The sequence below is a fragment of the Drosophila serrata genome, unplaced genomic scaffold (assembly GCF_035046125.1).
Source record: "Drosophila serrata isolate PLE 108 unplaced genomic scaffold, ASM3504612v1 contig_241, whole genome shotgun sequence".
In the NCBI taxonomy this organism is placed as follows: Eukaryota; Metazoa; Arthropoda; class Insecta; order Diptera; family Drosophilidae; genus Drosophila; species Drosophila serrata.
Genome location: NW_028257139.1, coordinates 3,895,899 through 3,919,378, shown reverse-complemented (window position 1 = coordinate 3,919,378; position 23,480 = coordinate 3,895,899). Strand labels below are relative to the sequence as shown.

The 23,480-nt window shown below is 43.8% G+C and overlaps 4 protein-coding genes and 1 long non-coding RNA gene across 19 annotated transcripts; 2 read left to right on the top strand and 3 right to left on the bottom strand.

The window, feature by feature from the left end:
• Position 1: 1 nt before the first annotated feature.
• Positions 2 to 19,457, bottom strand: Nrx-1 (Neurexin 1). 12 transcript variants are annotated; one of them, XM_020958390.2, is made up of 13 exons: positions 16,573 to 19,457; positions 15,354 to 15,827; positions 14,984 to 15,295; positions 14,802 to 14,918; positions 14,354 to 14,738; positions 13,916 to 14,286; positions 13,580 to 13,700; positions 8,936 to 9,083; positions 8,115 to 8,872; positions 7,701 to 8,051; positions 7,394 to 7,629; positions 5,944 to 6,307; positions 2 to 4,225 (listed from the first exon to the last, which is right to left on the bottom strand). In XM_020958390.2, exons 1-13 carry the CDS (start codon positions 17,482 to 17,484, stop codon positions 3,228 to 3,230), a joined length of 5,547 nt encoding a protein of 1,848 aa, XP_020814049.2. In that variant the 5' UTR covers positions 17,485 to 19,457; the 3' UTR covers positions 2 to 3,227. The 12 variants fall into 12 exon arrangements, with proteins under 12 accessions (XP_020814049.2, XP_020814052.2, XP_020814054.2 ...); XM_020958393.2 differs by having other exon boundaries at positions 5,944 to 6,286; XM_020958395.2 differs by having other exon boundaries at positions 5,944 to 6,286; positions 7,439 to 7,629.
• On the top strand, positions 7,644 to 7,998 carry LOC147643916 (uncharacterized). Its single transcript, XR_015271454.1, has 2 exons — positions 7,644 to 7,782; positions 7,882 to 7,998. It is a non-coding gene; the product is annotated as an uncharacterized LOC147643916 (long non-coding RNA).
• LOC110188550 (serine hydrolase BPHL) lies at positions 9,077 to 23,108 on the top strand. Of its 4 annotated transcripts, none has more exons than XR_015271453.1 (3): positions 9,077 to 9,236; positions 9,888 to 12,594; positions 13,934 to 14,691. XR_015271453.1 is itself a non-coding variant. In XM_086831961.1 (3 exons), the coding sequence occupies exon 2, from the start codon at positions 19,945 to 19,947 to the stop codon at positions 20,779 to 20,781; it is 837 nt and encodes a 278-aa protein (XP_086688087.1). In that variant the 5' UTR covers positions 9,077 to 9,236; positions 19,784 to 19,944; the 3' UTR covers positions 20,782 to 20,816; positions 21,397 to 23,108. The 4 variants fall into 4 exon arrangements, 2 of the variants coding, with proteins under 2 accessions (XP_086688087.1, XP_020813966.2); XR_015271452.1 differs by having other exon boundaries at positions 9,431 to 12,594; XM_086831961.1 differs by lacking the exons at positions 9,888 to 12,594; positions 13,934 to 14,691 and adding exons at positions 19,784 to 20,816; positions 21,397 to 23,108.
• Positions 21,357 to 21,951, bottom strand: Pebp1 (Phosphatidylethanolamine-binding protein 1). The gene has a single exon (XM_020958309.2). It carries the CDS (start codon positions 21,949 to 21,951, stop codon positions 21,421 to 21,423), a length of 531 nt encoding a protein of 176 aa, XP_020813968.1. The 3' UTR covers positions 21,357 to 21,420.
• LOC110188551 (protein D3) lies at positions 22,108 to 22,764 on the bottom strand. The gene is made up of 2 exons (XM_086831963.1): positions 22,364 to 22,764; positions 22,108 to 22,310 (listed from the first exon to the last, which is right to left on the bottom strand). Exons 1-2 carry the CDS (start codon positions 22,762 to 22,764, stop codon positions 22,169 to 22,171), a joined length of 543 nt encoding a protein of 180 aa, XP_086688089.1. The 3' UTR covers positions 22,108 to 22,168.
• Positions 23,109 to 23,480: the final 372 nt, after the last annotated feature.

Here is a 23,480-nt window from a genome sequence, read left to right as displayed (position 1 = left end):
CTTTTTTTTTTTGTTTTCAATTATATTTTTATTTATATTTATTATATGCAATGTTATAATTCTGTGTTTTGTCAGTCATTCTGTATTTGTATGCGTTTTACAATTTTGTTTTTTTGGGTTTCTTTTCGTAAATTAAAAAATCTAACACAAAACAAAGCAATTTCTTTAACAATCACTGCCGCTACATATACATACACGATACAATTTTGTTAAATATATATATATATATATATTTATAAGTAGGCACAGCTCAAGCGCTGCGCGTCCAATACATATTCTTTGTCATATATGTGGGTGTTGTGTTTCGGTTTATATATTTATGTATAGATTAGATAACAATGATATTAAGCCTAAGTAGAAGTAAGTTTTAGTACCGATACTGGCGATCGTTCCTTGCTCTCATCTGCCCGGCACCTGCGCTTCCACATCGCTTCCGATCCTTGAACTATTACGTTACATGCTTTAACTATGTTACTGTTACACATACAACTAACTGTACTCGTCCTTTACGCTTCTCCCCCTGTCACTATATCATACATAACATTTACCTTGACTTAAGTGTGGTTTGCCCTTTGCTTTTAATTTTATTTTTATTTTCATCGAATTCGGATAAATAACTTGTAATTAATTTGTGGAAACACAATGAAGAGAAGTTAGCCGGGGCGGATATTCGAAATTCCCTTTGAATTCGTATGTGTTGTTTGTGTGTATGTGTGTGTGCTCTCTGATAAATCGCAAGGCAAATTTGTATAATTAGTTATATATTTAATTTTGTTTTTGGTATTCGTTTTGGTTTCCTCTTGAATCGAAATGAATAAACTTTGTGGTTTAGTTTAAATGCAGAGTTTTCCTTGTGCAGCATTAACATTGTGAAGAGATAGAGAGAAAGAGTTTGTCGTAGCCGTTTGGGAGAGAGTGTTACATAGATAAGTGGGAATGGTTGTATTTTTTGGTTATCAACAGCGCTTAAAATTTGTCGTTACTCGTTTGGATTCATTATCAAATCGAAGGGACGTACGTAATACATAATAATAATTGTTTCGTTATAATTATACTCGTAAGTTATATGCGTGTATATGTTGTATAGATGTACATTTATAAATAGTATAGTTTGGATGTAGCGTGTATGTCTTGTATAATATATATATTTATATTTATGTCCGTGTACGTGTTTCGCTATGTACTTGTAATTGTCCTAGGTGTTCATTTCAGCTAGATTCGCTAGTTTGTCTGCCTTCCTCCCTACATACGTTTTCGCCTTCCTTCCTCATTCTTTGTATACAAGTTAAGGGTTTAAAAAACTCGAAAATATATCAAAAGTTTTTTGAAATGCAGTATATATGTATTTTAGTTGTTAAATATATATATATATATTCTTGTTAATATATAGTACTTTCCTAGGTATATACAGCATACCTCGCCTTATTTTCCATTAAGAATTTTAGAGAAGTATGTCCAGTAATTTCGCGTGAAAGTGTTAGTGAGATCGGGGGTGTATCTGTGATTGGTGAGTGTGCGTAAGTATATCGAGTGTATATAGTTCCTTGTATATTTGATCCAAAATGATACACTAATTTATGTATTTATAGTGAAGCAAAATTTTAAGTATAGCGCATCAAAATGATATTTTTGATATTATTGGATACTGAATTCAATTACCAAATGGCGGCTTGCAGAAAGTCGAATCTCGCTCCGGATATAAAAGGATGCACACAGGAATCGCCAAGGATTTTAATTGAAATTGCGCCTAGAAGCAGGCTACAAAAATCATCAAATCATTTGCGATTTTTGTGTGGCATCCCCGTATGCGTGAGTGTCGGTGTAAGCGTGTGAGTGTGAGTGTTTGCGGTGACTGCTGATTGTGTATACGTCACGTTGGCTTCGAAAAATACGCTTAAAGCTGCTATAATACTGTAAAATTGTTGCATGTTCTCCTCGTTTTTTTGGTTTTTTGTTGTCGGTAAAGTAATTTTCGCTCACATTGAATAGCAGTTGTAGTTGTAGAAAAGCTAGGTAGGTTCGCTTCAGTGTCTTACAGTGTCCTAGAGTGTGTGTTAGTGTGTGTGTGTAGCGTGTGCCTAATGCGTGTGAGTGTGGTGTGGTGTCTTGTCTTGTCACTTGATATGTCTGAGTTCATATTGCATGCAAGGCGATGACAATATTTAGTCTCAAATACATATAAAAAGTATATGTGTTTTGGGCTCGGGATTTGAGGAATTGGGACTAACCAAAATTTGCATCAAGTTGCTGCACGCAAACGAAAAAGTCGCATCACGTTTACGTCAACCAAATCAAATCGTGGGGTAACTAATGCTGTGTCTTTGTATTATTCTGTTTGATTCTCCATAGTTAGTTATCCATTAGTTTATATCATTTACATTTTTAACTAATTAAAGCCGCTTTCAATTCAACAAACAATCCATAGCATAAATTCTTGCACTCATCTTAATCCTCATCATTATCATCATTATTATTGTAGTCGACAGACTATATCCTGTCTCGTACGTCTACAGCACCACATATTTTTTTTGTAACTTTACACGCTGCCTAGGCAAAGAAAGAGCCCCATTTACCATTACTTTACGTTTACATTGCTGAATTTCTGCTAAATTGTTTAGTGGATTCGCTAGAGGACTTGCAGTTTACTGGGGTCTTCGTTCTTGTTCGTAGCATACTTTTTGTGGCGAAATATTTTACACAATTACTTGATTGGCTAGTGGCATAATTTATCATAACGCTGTGATATATATAATATATATATATATAGTTTACTCGTTTAGTGTATTTTATATGCTTATTCGCTGATGGTTGTGGCCGCACTCGCGTGCTAGAGTTATTAGCAAGTCTTGAGTTGAAGCTATAATTTCTTAGGCGTAATCTAAACGTTACCGGATGCTGTCGTCTAAAGTATTTGCGTGTCTATCTGCTTGCCGCTAACTTATCAGCTTATCAGCTTATCAGCTTATTGCCCACGAACCGAGCTGCGCAAGGCGCACCCTTATTATCCTTCCTTTCATTTGTACACTCTCGTCTCGGTCTCGATCCAAGTGTCGTCGACTGTGTCTGCGTCTAATTAACGTTATGAGGCTGCTAAATAAATATATATTCATATATATATATACGTTATGCGTATGTGTATCTTAGGGGGACATTCACTTCGGCTTTCGGCTTTGCACTAATTGCATTTTATTGCTAATTTGACGTTAATTCCTTGCTACCCCGACGCCTTACACATACCACTCCTTAACGTCCTTGGAGTCGCGTTTCTTGGCCTTGGGCTGCACCAGTCCCGCCATCTGGGGCCGGCCATCGCTGCCGTAGCCCAGTGACCCACTTCCGCTGGACATCATGCCGCCGCCGCCGCCACCGCCACCACCATTTCCGTTTCCGTTGTGCCCATTGTGCATCTGCTGCTGGCCATGGTGCTGCTGCTGCCCGGGTCCACCTCCGCCCTGATGATGGTGCTGCCGCTGCTGATGGTAGGATCCATTCGTGCTAGTGTTACCCAGGAGCGCCGCATTCGGATTGTGGGAACCGTAGGCCGCTGCCTTCTCACTCTCCGTCTTGTAGCCACGATCTCCGTTAGACTTGAGCCACAGGACCAGCAGGATAACCAACACCACGGCGATGAGAATGCCAGCCACAATGCCAATGATCATGGCAGTGCGTTCTTCCTCGATGGAGTTGATTCGTCCGCCCTTGCCCTTTGGCCGGTAGTTGTTCATGTTGGTGTTGTAAGTGTTGCCACCATAGGGTCCATAGGGTGGCGATTCCTGCGGCGGAAGTGGTGGCGGAGGCGGTGGAAGGTGCTCGTCTGGCAGCTGCATACGATCGTGATCGTTGCGTCCAGAACCACCAATACCTGCATTGTACACATCATACGGCGTGGTTTCCCGCTCCGTTACGGTATTCCTTACATCCGGTGCCGGAGTGGCCTGTGTAGTAGTGGTTGTTGTGGTCGTAGTGGACGTAGTCGTGCTCGTGCTGGTACTGCTGCTAGTGGCTCGCTGCGTGGATGTAGTGGCCGCACTGCTGGTGGTGCTCGGCTGTCCGGGAGTGCTGCTTCCGCTATTGCTGATGCTGCTGCTGCTGCTGCTGCTGGACTGGGTGGTGGCATAGGACGGAGTGCTTCCACTGCTGCTGCTGCTGCTGCCATGCTGCTGCTGCTCTGTGGTGACATCGCTGCGCCCGGTGGTGGTTATAGTGACCATCTCATTGTTGGACTCTGCAAGCAGTCGGTTTGGGTTTATTCAAGTGTTCTCAAGTGGGGTCTTAGGCATATATGTATGTTTTCTTGTAAGTGTAGGTATTTGAGTTGCGACTCCTGAGATAAATATTAACCTCAAATAATAATTAATGTAACCTAGTTTTATTTGAATTTTCCATTGTTCTTAAAGAGTTTTCCCATCCCCAAAAATCATACCAACTGCCAGTTTTGCTTTGCTTTTTCATAGTTTATTCAACACAGTTAGAGAGGATAGAGATTTAGATATTGAGAGATATGCTTGTATGTTGGGAGAGTGTGTGTTTGTGGTGTATTCTTATCTTTGGGTGCTACTTGACCTGCTCGCTCCTGGCACGACCTTCTGTGCTGATATGTACAAATTGGAATTGGAAGAACACGGGTACAACTACACGATAACGAGGAGGGAACAAATGTGAAGGGAGAGGAGCAACTGGAGAACGGGAAAAATCACATCTTACACTTGTTCAGAATTGGCTTCTTCTTTATCGCTACTATGTACAAAACATATACATCATACCTATATATAACCATACATATATATATATGGATATATATCGCTTAACCCTTATCGCTTAACGCTTAACGCTTAACCCTCGCTCAAACGCAAAACCCTGTGCCAATGATTGGTGTGGCTGTTGTTCTGGTTCTTGAAGTTTTCTGGCTGTTGTTGTTGTTGTTTCTGGTTGTTGTTGTTGTTGTTGTTGTTGCTGTTGCTGTTGCTGGTGGTTTAGCTCTCGTTAATACTAGGAGTTATACAGTTATACAGTTTTTTGACAGAGGCCTAGAGTTGGAAGCTTAGCCTAAGTGCATTGCTTTGGTTGTTATTTGCTTTTTTATTGCTTGTTTGCTTATGGGAATTTACAGAGTATCCATGGCGCAATCACAGTCAGAAATATGAAGGCGATTTCACATTCTGAAAGAGACACATAAGGCGTACTCGTTGTCAGTTCAAATTAGAAGGCAATCAATCATCAGCAACAGTTGTGGAGATGAAGGAGAGGCGACATTGCATTTGTTGCGATTCGTTTTTATATATTTTCTTTTTTTTTAGTTTTTTTTGGGCTGATCTGAGCTGAGCTGAAGATGACACGGCGACTGAGAGCGACTGACTGATTGGTTGGATTTTGGTTCTGGTTGGGTTGATGCATTGCAAGGGGTGCGATATTGGCGATATATATATATATATATATATATAGTTATATAGTTATATACGTTTGTTCGGGGCTGTTTTGATTTTGATTTTTTATGTGTAAGCGGTCAAAGCATTGGCATAGCTTCCTTGATCTCCGTGGAGCATTGAACAAACAAACTGAAAAGGCAAAGCGTCACTAACTAATTGGTTATATGATTATATAAATTCGATTATAGGTTACAACTCGAACTGGAACTGGAAGTTGAACACAACGAAACCCACAGCTTAATCGTTAAAACGTTCTCTACTTTACTAAGGTAACGGAGCGTATACTTGATGCGTATACTTGATGCGTATACTTGATGCGTATACTTGATGCGTATACTTAATGTGTATACTTAATTCAAATTTTGAGTGGGACTAGCTAATGTCTGAGATGAAGTGTGTGTTTGTTTTTCTTCATTGGTGTTGTGTGGTGTTTCCTTTGTTTGACCGTGTGTGATTGATCCAAATGCCAATGACAAAATGAGACCACCACATTGCTGAATACAAAATGTAAACTCACCTGCACCCGCTCCTCTGGCCGTGCTCGTTGAGGTAAACTGCTCCGTGGTCTCACCATAATCGCCGGATCCATGGACGCAGTCCTCGTCATCGCAGGCTCTCTCCGTACCATTGGTATTACCACCGCTTCCTCCGCTGCTGCCTCCGCCGGTGCTCAGACTATTTCCCTGCTGCGAGGTGGTCGTCTGCTTGGTGGGCGGCACATAGACAGGAGTGATCAGATCATCACCGCTGCCCGACTCGAAGGGCGGCGTGCACTCGTCCTCGTCATCGCCACGACACCCGGACCCAGCTCCAGAGAAGATCAGATCGTCTAGGGCACCGGGGAAACCACTCGCCGGCGTCTGTCGAGTAGAGTTCAAAGTCTAATTTTACTTCAGTTGATCTGGCGGCAGCCGGGCCAAGCGTTGATTATTGTATGGGGTTTTGTTAGTTGCATTAGTAAATTGCTTAGGTGCTGCTTGATTAAGTATATATGTGTATGGATTTGAGTATGTAGCAAGCCACGGGAGATGAAGTATTATATTGCAAATGTATCTCGAAGAGTATATTATAGTCTTGTGGGATATTTCACACAATCTCAGGCATCCTGAAGATTCCCTTAAACTTTAAAGAGTTAAAGGATATTAAGTTACTTAAATCCTTTAATAATCAGATTTTAAATTACTTTCGAATCTCCAGTGACTTCCTTAAACAAGTGTCTGAGTATACATATGTATGTTCGATGTGAGCTTTGATTAGAGTCATGCAGCATTTGGTGCGGACGAGTTCTAGTGCATAGTAAATCGGTAGTATCAGTTTATATGGCTGTATATATATATATATTTAAATATATTCACAATTATTGAGTAATGTGCGCTGTGCAGCAATTGATACAAATTAAGGGGAACTCAAAACGCTGTTTAGTCTCGATTTTGTTATTTTGTTGGTGCGTTCAAAAGCGTTTACAGAATAAAAACGAAGGCTCCCGAGGGAAATCATAATTTCAAATCAAATGCAGCATTTACACTAGGTTTATACAGTTAGTAGTTAGCTAATACTTTTGGTTTAGTTTGGAACAGTTAACGTTTATACTGAATGTCGAACCGAATTTCCCGCATTTGATTTTGATGACGATGAGACTTCAATGTACAACGATTAAAGGCAATGCGATTTATCGGGCTATATCGAAATTGTGCTTGGGAACTGTACAATATTCGTAATTATTGGTGGTGCAACCAAATATTAAATCAAATTATGTCAAATCGTGTCAAATCGTTTTGGGGGAAAAGGGGTTCCACAACTCATGAAGCGGATTAATACAATAATTTTGGTTAGATTTTCGTTTTTTGGTTTCTTTTGTATTTAATTAAAGAAAGAATTTTGAATAAACTTGGTTTACGATGAGAAAAATACTTGGAAAGTTGAAAGTTGAGAGGAATTCAAATAAAATTTCAAATAAATTCCCTAACCTGCTGCATTCTCTGCAGATCATTTCTATCTAATACTCCAGTTACCAATTGAACATCTCCACGGATGGTGATATGGGGGTCGCGCTCGACGGCCAAGTCAAGGATTCGCAACTTGTTCACCGACAATCCGGCAATCACGCCAGCGAACGGCCGCTCGATGCGACTGCGACCGTTGCGGCTGAATTTGCCGCCGACCTGGACGTTGGACATGGTATTGAACACGGTCGAGTGGTGGCCTGCAAGTTAAGAACAAGAAGATTGGAATTGGCATTAGATAACCCCCGGTATTAGATATCCCTGCACTTACTCTGCGGCGTCAGGGCCTGCACATTGTAGTCGTCCAGCTGAAGTGTGGCATTGCCTCCTTTGCGCTGGAACCTCACCACATGGTAGGCATTATCGTTGACCTTTGTGCCGATCTCGCCCAGCGGAAGATCTACGCTACCAATGTTGTACACCATGAAAATGTTTCCCTCTACGATCTCCAGCTCCATGTAGTCCTGGGTGGTGTGACTCTCCACCCGCAGAAGCACTGCGTCTGGCCTGGTGGTAATGAAGCCCAAGGCTATGTTGTCCTCTTCGGTGTCGGCCTGTGCATTCTCCGGGAAGGTGTACTGCACCATGCCCTTGTTGTTGCCAAACTCGTAGGCAATAGATTCTGTAAGGAAATTATTTTTATTTACAGTTTAAAGTTGAAGAGTCTCAGTTATCCTTCACTTACCATCATAGCAGGTGGGTCCTGTGTAGGATGTCATATCACATTCGCAGGCATAGGCATTCCACTGCTGCACACAGATTCCCCTATTGGCACACGCATTCTGACTGCACTTGGTGGGTCCTTCGCAGCCACTGACCACCAGGGAACTGGGCACCACCGCATCGCTGGTGAGTGATGGGGAGGCGTCGCCCAAGTCCAGTGAGGACAGGCAGCCCTCGAAACCGGATCGGGATGAGATCGAAGCCGGCAGCTTGGCATACATATCCTTGAAGACGCCACCGATATACAGGATGCCCGCCAGTTCCAGATGCATATTATTTCCGGTCAGGCTAACGATCTCGAAGGAGTCGTCCACCGTGAGCGTGTGGGTCTTGGGCCCGGGTCTTCGAATGCTGACCTGGTGCCAGCGGTTGTCGTTCATGTGGATGCGAGACTTATCCCGCATGGTCACCGGACCATCTCCCAGGTCGAAGGTGTAGTGAATGTGTCCATTCACCAGCTCCACTGCCACAAAGTCACTGCGCCGTCCTCCGTTGAAGACCAGCAAACCATTGGGCTCCACGGTCTTGAAGCGGAAGTCAATCGAGATGCTGTTGTAGGCCTTCAGCATGGCCAGACCCACGTAGGAGTGCTTGGAGCGGAATGTGGCCGCATGATAGGGCTGTCCAACCGGAGAGTTCACGAAGCGCGCTGTCAGCTTGAAGGTGGCGCTGGGCAGAGCCGAGAGCTCTGGTCCCAGACTCTTGACAATGTCCAGATAGCTGAGAAAAAAACATAAATAGGGATCTAGAAATCAACGGGACTGAAAAGATGAGGACACCCACCGCTGGCCATTGAACACCAGGCCCTGCATTTGTCCGACGAAATTCGGCATTGTCGAAGTCATCTGGATCTCCTCCTCGGCATGGAAGAGCCCTCCCAGGTGGATCGAACGGATCTCCATGGTGCTGTGGCGACCCAGGATTGTCTCGGCTGTGCAAAGAATATTTCCAAAAACAAGAAATGGATAAAACTCGGGCGCCTCGCCATGGGGTTGTCAAGCCAGGCTCGGCTTTGCTCTAAGTTGTTGACTAGGCGGAGTACCGTTAACATTGGATACATATGGATATACTTGGATATATATAGGTATTCTTTTTTTTTTTATACGAGTAGTAGAGTATATGGAGTATAGTTGGTGACAAGAAGCACATACGCATTTGTAGTCAAAGAGTATATAGTATTAAGAGTATTGAGTAGATATAGGTATGCGGTTTTAGTAGACATAGATCTAAGTTTGGTTCATAGATTTTTCAAGCAATTGTTTTTTTTTCACTCGACAGGTGGCTGAATGTTTGTTGGAATTCGATTGGAGTATAATTATTATTATTATTATTATTGATTTGTTGCGTTGCATCTTGGTACATACTAAAGAAAGGTGCAGATTACAATACATATGTACTGGTACGGATAGTAGTTGTAAGTTAAGTTAAGTTAAGTTAAGTTGTTAATTAAGACAAAACGAAATCGATAATCGAAAATCGAAAATGGTAAATGGAAACTAGCTCGCGCTAGTTAGCGCAAACCAAAGGAAAGTAAGTAAAAGTAAAGAGTTCGCTAGGTTAGATTAGTTAGTTGGTGCGCTTTGTTCTGGTTTACATACGAATATGCATTGATTGACATTTGAGAAATACTTATATATCATTTCTTAGATTAGTTTTGGTGTGTGAGATACATTTTCAATACGATTACGGTGGCGGTGACATTTCAGTTAATTTCATTTGAGTTTTTTTCTCTCAGCTGTGCATGGCTCAAAAAAATCATGAGAAAATAGGCAACCTACAAACGGGCTAGTAATAGAAAATGAAAAGGTCACAGAGATATAATATCGGTAATAACCATGTTAATTGAAAAAATATAGAAAATAAAAAACAATTTCGGGGAGTTTTGCTGAACGACATTGAACTAAACATCGATGGGTTTTTTGGGGGGTTACTGTCCAGGTTTTTCTCGTGGCAATGGTAATGCTTTTGTACTTTTGTAAATGTGTTAATCTGTGCCCTAGAGAGTTTCATGTTGTTGTGTGTTGTGTGTTTTGGTCTGAGTGTAGTTCGGAGTGTGTGTGTGTGTGCGTGTGTGTGCGACGACTACGTCTAAGTTAATAAGGGTGCATTAGCCTTAACGAGCGGCCACATTGCGCATACGACGCGTTGGCCCACCGAATGATTGACATCTTGACATGCAAATGACTTTGGCGACAGAGAGAGAGGAAGGAGAGAGCGACAGAAAGGCAGAGAAAGAGAGAGAATATAGAGAGACAGAGAAATATATATATAGAGAGAGAGAGCGATGTGGTGGGTAGAATTCGAAGTAGGCCACTGTTGTTGCAGCTGGCAATTTGGCGCATTCACAGTTACTTATTCATACACTTGAACTGCTGAGTGGACTGAGTAGAGTGATACGATGCGGTGGCGAACGATACGATATATACGATATACACTGGTTAATACACACTATAATACACTGTACAATGGCTAGCCGGATTCGGGGGATTCGGGGCTCAGATCGTGAGCAGGTCATGCGGTACGCTATTTCATTCTGACTGACAGTTATTGGTTTTGGTTCTGGCTACTAGTTACTTATAATCGTGGTTTTATTGTTGCTGCTGCTGCTGCTGCTGCTGCTGATGCCTGTCTTTCGGGTGCTCACATGCAAACACTTCACGTGACGTGAGTGTGTGTGCAAACGGTGCGAGAGAGAGTGTGTGGGTGTGGGTTTGGGTGTGTGTGACTATGCCTGTGCCTGTGCAGGTGTGCAAGACTTCCGGTTGGCAGTGTGTGAATGTTGTGTGTCTCAGTGTGTTTGTTGTGGCAGGAGCAGGATCTGGCTACAAGGACACAAAGCCTTTGAAGGGCGAAAATAATTTATACAAATGCTTGTATAAGTTGTATAATTTATTAATTATTTAAGGAATGCTTTCCTGAAGAATTTATTTGATTTTAAATTATGAAAATGTCTTGGTTTTAAGTTTCAATTTGAAATATATTGTACATTTTGGTAAAGATTTGCAATAAATGCAATAAGTTATGAGCATCAAATTGATCATGAAATTTTATGTAGCATACATTTACGCATCACTTAAGTGACTTGAAATCGGTACAGTAATGGAAACCATTACTATGAAACATTTTAGACTGGCGTTCATTGCAAGCATTTTCTTTCTGTGTAGCCATCCCCATAGCCTGCCATTGATTGATTTTTTCTCCTTTCGATTTTTTCCATTAAAGTGCTTTTGGTTTTTGTTTATACACACTTACACAACAAGAATCTAATTGTACGTGAGACACGTTAGGCTTGATTAGTTAGTTGCAATTTGGTTGCGGTTGCGGTATTGTTGTTGTATTGATGTATACGAATAGTTGAGTTTACTTAACACAAAGCTAATTACATATTAAATGGTGCAAAATTACAGCCCTGGGCGCTTTCAAACATTGTTTTGCCCTCTCGTCTCAATGAGCCAGGCTAAAAGGAGTCATATTTTGCAGCAATTTGGCAATAGCAATCGCAATTTGCCGATGGCGTGACTTTCATCGAGCGATTTGGGCAAAAAAATGTTTCCCCGCGTTCTTGCGTGTCGATTTTTTTCTCTCGCCTAAAACATGAAACGGAAAAAAACGATATTGTACATTGTAAATTATTTACGTTGCGTTCCCGTTCATTTTGCATTGTTTCGCCTTACTCATTTTCTCTGTGGCATATTTTTTCTTTTCTTTTCTTTACGTTTTATAATGCTCTCTCGGTTGCATTCATTTATTGTTTTCTTTTTTTTCAAGAAGGTCATTAGATCACGTTTGTGATTAGGGAATTGCATTTGCATTTGACATTGTTATTAGCTGTTGTTGTAGTTGTTGTTGGTCGTTGTTCTACATTCGATATTCGTCTGAAACAAACACCTTTTAACGTTTACATACCGCACGTGTCGTTTAAGTTATGGTACAGCAAATTATTTAAGTCATTTTCATTGTTTAAGATTATCATAGGTCTTTAAACGAAAACTGATTTCCAGATATATATATTTACAGAAAACAAATGGATAAACAAAGGATCTTTTAGTGGGTGGAAAATAATACATTGGGTTGCCAAGGAAATATAGGTTTAATTTAAAATATTTCTTTAAGGATGTTATGGATTATAGTTTTATATCAGTTTATAAAGGACCATCTTCGGCAACCCTTAATAAACACAAAATGAACCAAGAAAAACTGAAAACAGAACTCGATTAATCAGGGGACAAAACAATGTACAAGACAATCAATATAATTGAAAGTATTTATAACATTTAAGGCTGATACTTTACAGCTGTCCAACTTTCACTTGCGTTCGCATTTACTCATTTAGATTACATTACGTTCGAATACGTTGACTGTGTGGGCTTAGGAATTGGAATTTGAATTGTAATTGGAATTGAATTGGCAATCTTAACTGGGAAATCAAACCAAGTAAGTAAGTATCGCAAATGAAAACACAACATCGAGATGTTTGAAAGAGTTTTGAGAGAGAAACTTACAAGAGCAAAGTATATAAAAAATTATTACGAATGAGTAGTTGTTGATAATGCGATCGAGTCTAACACCCATCCCTCCGATGGGTACTTTGACTCGATTCGCATGAGTATATGCCATGAATGATTCAAACAAACTTTCAGAGAGGCGTACAATGTGTGGAATGGTGTCGAATGTGGATGTGGATGTGGATGTGGAGCTTGGTGTCTTATGATGTTCAAACTATATTGCAGATGCTTAACGATGTTCAGAGATACAGAGCGAGGTAGACAAAGGTGGATAGATAGACAGTAGAGCTGTTTAGTTCATCATCATCATAATTGGAGTACGAAAGTTTTGAGAGAAATGTGTCATGAGAAATGAGAGAGAGAGAAGAGGGAAATAAACTGGCTAAATACTTTTCCAAATTGTTTTCTTTCGTTAGTATTTCAACTGCATTTCGTTCAGGTGTAATCGCATGTGTGTGTGTGTTCGCATGTGTTTTGGTTGTTTCGTGAGATTGTGTTGAGGTTTCGTTTGTTAACTGAAAAGCTCTCAAATGAAAAGGTTTAAAGTGAAACTTAAAAACGGAAAACGCGCTGCTGACTGCACTTTCCTTCGTTATTGATTTTCTTCTTTCGTTCCTCCTTTCTTTTATTCAATTTTTTCTTTGCTTGTATCTTTTTTGATTTTTCAACTGTCCTGAAGCACCTTCACACACCTTCCTGCTGAGAGGGGCATTGGCATTCCTACTTGAACTTGAACCTGGTTCTGTGCGTGGAGCACTGGTCATTTGGAAGCTAATCGAGGGGAATTCTTACAACTCGTGGAGTCGGTTGGTTGCTTGGTTGATTGGTTGACTGGTTGGTTGGTTGGTTGGTTGGTTGGTTGGTAAAAAAAAACGACACGGCACGACACGTAGTAGGGCATAGATGTGCTGTTGATACATACATAACATACCCCTGACGGGGGGAGCCCCGTCGACTTGTAGGCGCAGATTGGAGGCTCTGCGCGAGAATCGGATCGTGTGCCAGTTGTTGTCATTGAGCACCGACTGGCCGGCCAGCAGGTTCTGCAAGGGAATTATTCAAAGGCTCAGAAAAACTGTCCCTACATTTCGGAAAGTCGCCTTCAATATTGGCAACTCAATGAGGAATTAATAGAAACATTTCCCAGAGAAATTAAAATCATTATCTCTTTGGGTACTGGTTCCTGCCTCATAATTAAAGGCGACTTTCCAATTTTAAGGACAAACATAAAGACATTTCACCCCCCGGGCCAACTCACCTTCTCCCTGTCACTCAGCCGGACACTGGCCCGCACCCTTCCCGCCACGAGAGCAATCTCCAACCGATCCGGTGAATTGGACTCAGCGCTGGTCAGCAGCAAAAGTCCAGCAGGACGTGAAGTCTTGAAGCGAATGACCAGCTCCTCGGTCTGCGTCTTCGTTCCCTGTCCATTGCCCAGCCAGATGGTCATGTGCTGGCTGCCATTGAAGGCCAGCGTGGCCAGCTCCCGGCCGCAGGTGGGTCCGCCGTACAGAGTAGCCGAGCAGTCGCAGATCGGGCGGTTCCAGCCCTCCAGACAGGTGCCGCCATTCAGACAGGGATTGCCGTTGCACACGTTGCTCTGAACGTGGCACGAGGGCTTCACGGAGGCTGCTCCCAAGTGGATTATCAGTGGTTGACTATCGCTGGCGTGACAATGCTACACGGCACTACTCACCCGAGTCCTGGACGCGTGCAAAGGCCGCTATATCGATCGCCTTGCCACTCAGCACCAGGTCACGCAAACAGCCCACGAATCCCTGACGCAAGGTAGCGGTCCAAATGGCCGCCGGCCAGGCCACACTATTGTATGCAGGTCCCACGCCGCCCAAGTACATGTGCCCGTCCAGCTCGAGAATGGTTCCATCTCCGGGCGTGCGAAAATCATTCCACACCCCATCCACGCTCACCTTGGCGTCGCGTCCATTTCTCCGGAGAATTAGGTCGTGCCAATCGCCATCGTCCACGCGTCGTCTTGAGGCCCTCACCTTTGAGGCTCCGGATCCCAGGTCCAGGTGGATATAGATGTGGCCATTCAGCAGTTCAATTGCGATCAATACGGGCTGGTTGATATTGAGGATTAATTCACCATAAGTAAAATTGGGAACATAATTCAGGAAACTTACATTCTTGGCCCGTGGTTGCTTAGATCCAGTTGCCAGGACAATGATGCCGTTGGGCTCCTTAGTGCGGAACTTGAAGCTGATGGAACTCTGTTTGCCAGTTTCCCAGGGAGGCAAGACCTAAGCAGAAGAAATTAACAATATAAGTGATATGTGCTACTATTCTCAATTAGAATCTGACTTACCAGATGGGACTCGCGGGTGGTGAAGGTCACGGGATCCTGAGGGTCACCACTGGGGCATTGGTACTCCAAGTTGCCAGCCACCTGAATGAGCTTCGAACCGCTCTTGGCCAGGTCTATTAGGTTCAGATTCAAAGTGTCTGCCGAGAACTCCACCTTCCGCAGGCAACCCACAAAATTGTTGTGGACACGGGCACCCAGAAGCGCCCTTGGATTAACGGCTCCGCCCACATAGACACGCGACGAGGATAACATGGTGAATTTGCCAGCAATGTGCGAGTGATCCGTATACACATCGTCCACCACGGTGACCAGCTGGAAGATAAGATCTCCCTTGAAACTCTAAAACCCAGAGAACCAATTAATTACTCACCCGACAGAAGCTGGTGATGGATGAGATTTCCTGGATGCGACGGTGCACGGTGACCTTGTGCCATTGATGATCGTCAAAGCGCACCTTCGATGGCTTTATGTGCATCTCTTGCTTGCCGTTGGCCAGTCCCATGGTTAGGGAGACACCTCCATCGCGAAGGGCCAAGTTTAGATAGTCCGTGCCGTGACCCGTATAGAAGAGCAGACCGTTGGGCTGGCGGGTGCGAAAGTAGAAGGATATGGCATCCTGGGCACTCACTATCGGCTCGGCGCCCGTCTGGCCCAAGTCGTAGGAGAGGAACTGTGTACCGCGGAACGTTGCTTCCGATGGCGCCTTCTCCTTCTCACAATACTGGCCATCGTACTCGAGGTTTCGACACTCGCAAATTGGACCGGAATCAGTAGATATGCAGATGCCGCCATGCTGGCAGGGATCGTTCCGCTCGCAGGCATCTGTCGTATTGCCCCGAACACCCTGCAGGAGTAATTTTATATATTGTAAGGGTTAAGCGAAGCTAAGGAACTTTGTAATCAGGATTTATTTCAGTTTACAACACGGGAAAATGGGAGCACATTCGAAAAATATGATATAATTTGCTTTATATTTAAATAGAAATGTATTTGTAATAATAACTTTTCCTTCGTTTAATTTTCTTTGAGTCGCCAAAATAGATCTTTGCAGTTTGCAATGTAATTATTGAATCAAACCGAAAGCTTAAAATAAACTCATTCTTTGAATCGATATTTTTCAATATTTTTATGTAACAAATTTTCCGACAAATTAATTTTTAAAGATCTCATAGCTAAGCCAAAAATGCATTAATTTTAATTCGGAAACCATTTCTAAGCTAGTTTTTATAAGCTTAACAGATCTGCATACTCTATTTATAATTTTAAGAAATTAAATTTTTTCTCAAATTTTGAAAATTTTAATGATGTAACCCCATAAAGTTTTAAAAAAATTTCGAATATTTATTTTTCAACCAGACATATCTAAATCGATTTAACTGTTGATTCTGATCAAGAATATATATGATTTATAGGGTCGGAAATGACTCCTTCACATCGTTAGAAGCATCTAACCAAAATTATAATACCCTCTAAGGTTATACAAATGAACAAATATGTAAAAGAATAATTTTATATATATAGGAAATAATTATAATCTATATATAATAACAAATATATTTTAGTATTATATATACATATATATAACTCACCCTTAAAGGCCTCTCGCGGGCGGGCAGCTCTCCGTGATCACAGGGCACATCGCCGCACTTGATGTCGCGCGGCTGCTTGATCTCCTGGCGCCGTGTGGAGCCGCCCGGTTGATCCGCATAGACCAGATTCCGGATGGCGCCCCGGAAGCGCGGCTCGAAGATGACGCTGGGCAGGGCGAGCAGCGCCAACTTGCTGCTGTACCAATTGGGCATACCGCCCACATACACATCCGAGTTGCTGGCGAACTTGCCGAACTGGAACTCCTTGCCCTTGGTGGATCGCTGCTGGGAGACGCCGTCGACAATGAGGGAGGTCTGCTCATCGTTGCGCAGCACCTGCACCTTGTGCCAGTGGCCATCGTGCAGCTCCCGACCCACGGTGATGATCTGGGCTCCTCCGCCCAGATTATACCTCAGCCGGAGGGCGCCTTCGACGAGCTTAAGCTCGAAGAAGTCATAAGTGCCGCCGTCGTCGGTGTAGAGTACCAGTCCGTTGGGCTGCTCCGTCTTGAACTCCAGCTCCAGGGTTCCGTTCAGACCGGTGTACCACTTGCGAAAGGTATAGAAGGAGCTCTGCGATCCGTCCAGCTGGAAACCGGCGCTGAGGGTCACAAAGCTGGCCGCCAGGCTGACCAGCAGGGCGCTGACGATGAGGACGCGGTAGGAGCGGCGGTATTCTACCACCATGGGAGGCACTGCTGAATCGCTTCTCCGCCGGCGGCGCGCCTTGTTGAACCGCAAGTCCGGGCAGGCGAAGGAGGCGGAGGCAGAAGCGTGGGTGGGCAGGAGCCGGAGCTCCGCCGGATTAGCGTGTTCCTTGTCCATAATCGGTGGCTTGGCTGTCGTCACTGACACAGGAGCATGGTTCTTAATAATGGCGGAGTCCTGATATGTTGCACTTGGCGCCTTCATTCACACGCACAGCACCACGTACACGCGCAAGGATACGCACACGCACGGCACAGTCACACGTTCGCCTCACCCACACAGACGCACCTACGCACGTTGCGCGCGTAAACGTAAAGTGTCGCTATGTTCTCGCGTCGTTTGCTCTCTTTTCGCGTATTCCAGTCCTTGAGCAAGAGCTTTCTTCCCGTCCTTCCTGCGTCGTGTGTCCTTGTGTTAGTGTTACTCGGGAATCGTTTTATCCGCGCCTGCCGCTTTCATCCGGATATAGCGCGAAAGTACAAGAGAGCGAAAGCTCTGGCAGGCGAAGTTGGCTGCGGCTGTTAACGGTGTTTGGGCGCTGTTAACGGAACTGCACTGATTATTGCTTCGGATTTCGCTTGGTTTCTTGTTCTTTAATGCTTTGCACTTTAAGTTTTTGTCATTTCGCTTATTTCACTTTTTTTTGACACTTAATTTGGCCAAGTAATTAGAATAATTGCATCGCATCGAGACCGTGTCACACTGTGATACTAGATGAAGCGGTTGTGATGGCTATGGTGGTTGTGGGGCCGAAAGCTTGCCGGATACGGATACCCCTGCCACCCGAGCCTGAGGCGCCCACGAGCGCTCCAACGTACATGTACATACTAAAAATCGGAAAAAATTTTCACTGCATGTCGAGGATATAGGCGAAAAATTTTCCAAGACCACAAGAAGCAAAGCGTTTTCACTGGCCCCAGAAAGGGGGATTATTCCTTCATTCAGCCAACTACTTAGTTATTTATGCGTATCGATTGACGGCTATTGATTTGATACGATTTTTTTCACACACACTCTGATTTTTCAATTACACAATTAATTTTCTATCTTCTTTGACTTTAATTTTATATAACGATTCGGGATTGCCTTTGCCGCGGCGTGCTTTTATTTAATGTCGGGGGGTTGAATTTATTTTTGCAGATTTCTTTGTTCAACTTTTTTGGGGGTACAAAAATTTTGTGTGTCGAAATTTGCTCCGCAGCACCTTCTTCCGCTGCTCTTGGCTCCGTTATCGATCCCGCGCTGCATCCACGACAAGACTGAACTGCAATTTCAAACTTAATTTCCTCGCACTGTTTCCAGCGGATAACGAAAGCTCCGCCAGCTTATTCACAAAAAGCCAATGGAGCGGCCTAGGCGACGTGAATTGGGCGCTCTAATAGAATATATAGCTGCGAAACTGTGGCTTCATTTTTTTTTTTTGATTAAAATTAAAAAATGATTAAAGCTAACTTTTAATAGGATAATAAAGGATGTGTCCTATTCAAGTTACTTCTATAGTGTGCTGCCCTAAAAAGTATGCTACGAATGACCGAAAGGCCGTGCGCCTTGTGTGTAGTGTACGGGAATGCCAAAAATTAAAAGCTCGCTTACTTCGCACGAGGCATGCATATGCGTACTACTAACACACCAAGGCGTACACACACCCACACACACCAGCTGCCCACTCACCCACACAGGCGAAATGTGCGCACAGCACGCAGGTTCATAACCTGCACCACTCAAAGCGTATTAGATGGGACACGCATACATACACACGAACTCGTGTGTGGGCGTCCATGTGGTCACACTTGGCTGCCCACTCCCTCGCTCCCCCCGCACACTACGTTATCACTGAGACGACCCGTGTAAATTCCTTGACATTTACTACGCAACTTCGACAACTTGGTTTCGAATTCGATTTGCATTTGCAACGGAATGTGTGGTCGTTTGGGTGTCTTTAACTCCCACTCTCCCCACTGCCTTAATAAGCAATTGCAAGGCCGTCGCCGCCATAAATCGTGGCCACAAGCGAACGCACATTAACTTGAGCACACCAATCACGCACTGACCATTACGACAGGGACTTCTCTGTTTCCTGTGGCACTTACATTTTTTAATAATTTTTTTAACGCACGCTAAAGGCTAAACAAATGCCAGCACGTGCTGGCCATTGTCCTTCGTAGTGATGACGTTCGAGGACTAAAGCGGGAAGTGGGAATATTGAAAAGCTAATGGAAAAGAAAAAGCTCATATTTAAAAAGAGCGCCATAAGTAACGGTTTTACGCATGAAATGTGGCAACTCTTTCTTTAATTCCTAGATTTTTATTTTTTGCAAAATTTGAATTAAAAATGTTTTTCCGAAAATATTCAATTTAATATAATTCAATTAAAATTGATCATTTTCGTGTTCTGTTTGAACTAATAACGGTTTTTAGGTCTCTACTGAATTTAGTATATTTATTTAGTATAAATGGAATACGCGAAAAGTGCAGCCACACCAATCCGATCGTTTACTTACAGCTGTTGTTATCAGTGAAGCTTTTCCAAGTGCACTTTACAAGGCGTCTTTTCCAAACGATTTGCACAAGCCGTAAACCATCTGCCGGATATCTGAAGTGCTCTTGAAACCCGACCAAGTTTGTTGCCGTACTGCACAGTCACTGCCCGGATCCGCTTACGTAATGCTCGCCAATTTGGGCAGTCGTTTGGGAACCCGTTCCGCCCTTATCACCCGGTTAATGCATACGGAGCGGAAAGTACGGGTTAATGGCGCCGACTTGCACATTGTAGAGTCCGGCAGTGGAGAGCGAAGTCTTCTGCTGATGCCTGGAGCTCTGGGCTCTGCCTGGACTGACTTCAAGCCGCAGATCGAGCAGCTTCCCAAGTTGCTCCCCGGACACACGATCATCGCTTGGGATCCGCCGGGTTACGGCAAATCAGTGCCTCCGCAGCGCAAGTTTGGACTGGAGTTTTTCCGAGAGGATGCCCAGGCAGCGGTGGATTTGATGCGAGCCCTGGATAGGCCAAAGTTCTCCATCCTGGGCTGGAGTGATGGAGGAATCACAGCCCTTATCGTCGCTGGTCGCCATTCGGATGCTGTGGACCGCCTAGCTATCTGGGGAGCTGGAGCTTACCTGAATGCAGATGAGGTCAAGGCCTTGAATAACATCCGTGATGTGGCCAAGTGGTCCCCACGTATGCGTGAGCCCATGGAAAAGGTGTACGGCGTGGAGAGATTCGCTCAACTCTGGGCCGAATGGGTGGATGCCGCTTGTGCATTCTACGACCAAAGAGATGGTGACTTTTGTCGGTCGGAAGTGAAGCAAATAAAGTCACCTACCTTTATTCTGCACGGGAAAAAGGATCCCATGATAGCAGCAGAACATATCCCCTGGTTAAGGAAGCACTTGCCCCAGGCTAAGTACCACGAGTTCCCCGAAGGCAAGCACAACATCCACCTGCGCTATGCGGAGGAGTTCAACAAACTGGTGGCAGACTTTTTCAACAAAAAGGCATAGGCTATGAAAAGCAAGTTGATTTTGACTTGGAACTGGTAAGGCCTAACATTTCCGGAAATATAGATTTGGCTTAGGTTATTTACATATCTTTACATATTCGAACTTCCGGTTAGAGTTTACCCTTAAAGTAACGAAAATAGAATAAGTGAAACACTGGTTTGAAAAAAGATAAAGATATAGTAATAGTTGGCTTCGTTTTTTAAATAATGAATAAAAATGTTTTCACTCGATAGATAATACTTTTTTTTTAACAGATAAGGCCCTCAAGTTATAAAGGTTCCGACTATGCAGGTGTCCATAGCTCGTTTATAATTTCAAATAGATACTGAAAGTTTTGATGAATCAATTTCATATCTAAACTAAAGGAAATTCTCTATCTATATTATGAATCATACTAAAATTAATTGAGAAATACCCATACTATAAAACACGACTGCTAGATATCTGTAGAAATTAAAACTTTCGATACCCATTTTGGATCAAGAAATTTTCCATTCCTGTCTAAGGAAAGTACGAGAAATTGAGCATTCCTAAACCCTATAGATCTCCACCCTCTACGGAAATACCAAGCTAAATTTTTATGAGAACTAGAATTTAAGATTTATTATTTCACAGAGCGCTGATCAGTTGGTGGCCAGTTTACTGGACCGTCTCGATGAGGGTCTTGACGTACTCATCGTACTGAGCCTGGAAGAAGTTGCCAGCCACGGGACCGCCGAAGCTATACTTCTGGATGTAATCACGGGCCTTGACGTTGATGCGGCCAGTGCGGCTGGTCTTGGACGTAAACTTGTCGGTAGTGATCTTGTCGTTCTGCTTGAACACCAGGAACACATAGCGGTGCAGGCCAGTTCCTTCACGGGGACCAGCGCCGATGTACTCGGCGACGGTCTGACCCTCGGACACCTTGTTGCCGGGGATGTTGATGACCAACCAGTGAAGCAGCTCACGGAACTTGGGGTCCTCGCGGCTGGGTGCATCGGGATCCACCATCAGAATGGTGTACAGGGAGCCAGCCTCGGCATCGAAGGTAACCGTGGGCTGGTCCTTCACCTGAGTGGGAGTCAACTCCTTGCCCAGCTCCACCTGAACGCCGGATGGGTAGGTGATGGTGGCCTTGGCGGCGGGCTTAACATCGATGATGTCGGGAATGATGCCGGCGGTGTCCATGTTAGCGGGTTCTGCTGCTTCTGCTCGGTGTGGCTTTAGCGAGGTGACTCTGGCCCGGATTCACGATCGGCTGCCTTTTATCGCGAGACAGAGTCCACCGCCGCCTAATCAGTTCCGTGCACTTTCGGTTAATACCCCAACGCATAGATAGCGAGATAAGCGATTGGTTATATTTTATTGTTGGGTAAACGAAAACCCGGCATGATATATGCATAAACTAGCCGGTCATAGTCTTGTTCCGAATGGGCACCCAATCATCATACTGCGCCTGGTAGTAGTTGGCGGCAATGGGATTCCCCAGGCCATGCTTGGCGGCGAAATCCCTGGCGTTAAAGTTCAAACGACCAGCACGAACACTGCAAAGCCAAAAGAGATGCATCACTACAGGAATTATAGATGATATCAGATACCTTACGTATTCGGAATAGTGGGCGTATCAATCTCTATCTTGCCCGTCTGACGATAGAGCAGAAAAATGTAGCGATGCAGACCAGTGCCCTCGGGGGGGCCACTTCCGACATAGGCCGCTACAGATTGACCCTTCGACAGATCGCTGCCCGGAATGTTAACCACAGACCAGTGCAGGATCTCTCGGAACTTGGGGTCCTGGCGACTGGGAGCATCGGGATCCACCATCAGCAGAGTTATCAGATCGGACTCTCCTGCGAGACCTTCCCAAGTAACACTCGGCTCATCCTTTACCTGGGTGGGGGTCAGCTCGTTGCCCTGTTTCACCGCATTGCCTTCGCCGTAGGTGACTTGGATATCGCCAACGGGAACCGCATCCACAACATCGGGAACTATGTCATCCATGGTGTTACGTGTAACGTGTCCGTTAAGAAAAATTACGCTACTGGTTTTTTGGGGCTCTTATCACTCTAATGATGACCAAGCCGGTGGGGTGATAACAATAGCAAAAGCTTCAGACTGACAAACCGGATGTCTTTCGGTTTTATTAAAATTTTCAGTTCTAATTAATTAATATCTGGATGTTGAGAAGCCCCAAGGTTGCTCGGTCGGGATGGCAACAGCTAACACCAACAAATAATAGTTTTATAGACACTGCAAAGTAAACTTTATCGCGGTTTCTAAACTGATTGGTCGGTCAGTCAGCCAGTGCTGCGACATTGATTTGTCTTCAATGGAAAATTGTGAAATGCCCTTCAACGATAGCACAAAGCTTTCATGCTAACTGGCATTATTTAGGCAATTTTTACTAGAAAGGCAAAGATCACTGAAACAAACAAAGCTGACGCTGGCCGTCTGGATGAGTCACAGCTTGAAACTAGTTGCTTCTTTATGGTAAAATCATAAATTAAAATCATAATTAAATGTAAGCTTAAAATGGAGATTGTACCACAGTGCACACCTGATAGCAAAGACAGTACTTGTTGGGATCATAAAGTCCGCCCATTCTTCATTTATGGGGCTGTAAATGTATTTTTGCTATTTTATTGTGAGCAATACCGGGTCATCAATCTATCATCTGATAGCAATCCGATAAACGAAGGCTAGAAGAGAAAATATAT

Coding starts and splice junctions, on each gene's coding strand:
- Pebp1 (XM_020958309.2), bottom strand. CDS start 21,951: ATGGACACCGCCGGCATCATTCCCGACATCATCGATGTTAAGCCCGCC.
- LOC110188550 (XM_086831961.1), top strand. CDS start 19,945: ATGCTCGCCAATTTGGGCAGTCGTTTGGGAACCCGTTCCGCCCTTATC.
- LOC110188551 (XM_086831963.1), bottom strand. CDS start 22,764: ATGGATGACATAGTTCCCGATGTTGTGGATGCGGTTCCCGTTGGCGAT. Junction 22,311..22,363: donor CCCACTATTCCGAATACGTA/AGGTATCTGATA, acceptor CTTTTGGCTTTG/CAGTGTTCGTGCTGGTCGTT.
- Nrx-1 (XM_020958390.2), bottom strand. CDS start 17,484: ATGAAGGCGCCAAGTGCAACATATCAGGACTCCGCCATTATTAAGAAC. Junction 15,828..16,572: donor CCCGCGAGAGGCCTTTAAGG/GTGAGTTATATA, acceptor TTACTCCTGCAG/GGTGTTCGGGGCAATACGAC. Junction 13,701..13,915: donor GGCTGAGTGACAGGGAGAAG/GTGAGTTGGCCC, acceptor ATTCCCTTGCAG/AACCTGCTGGCCGGCCAGTC.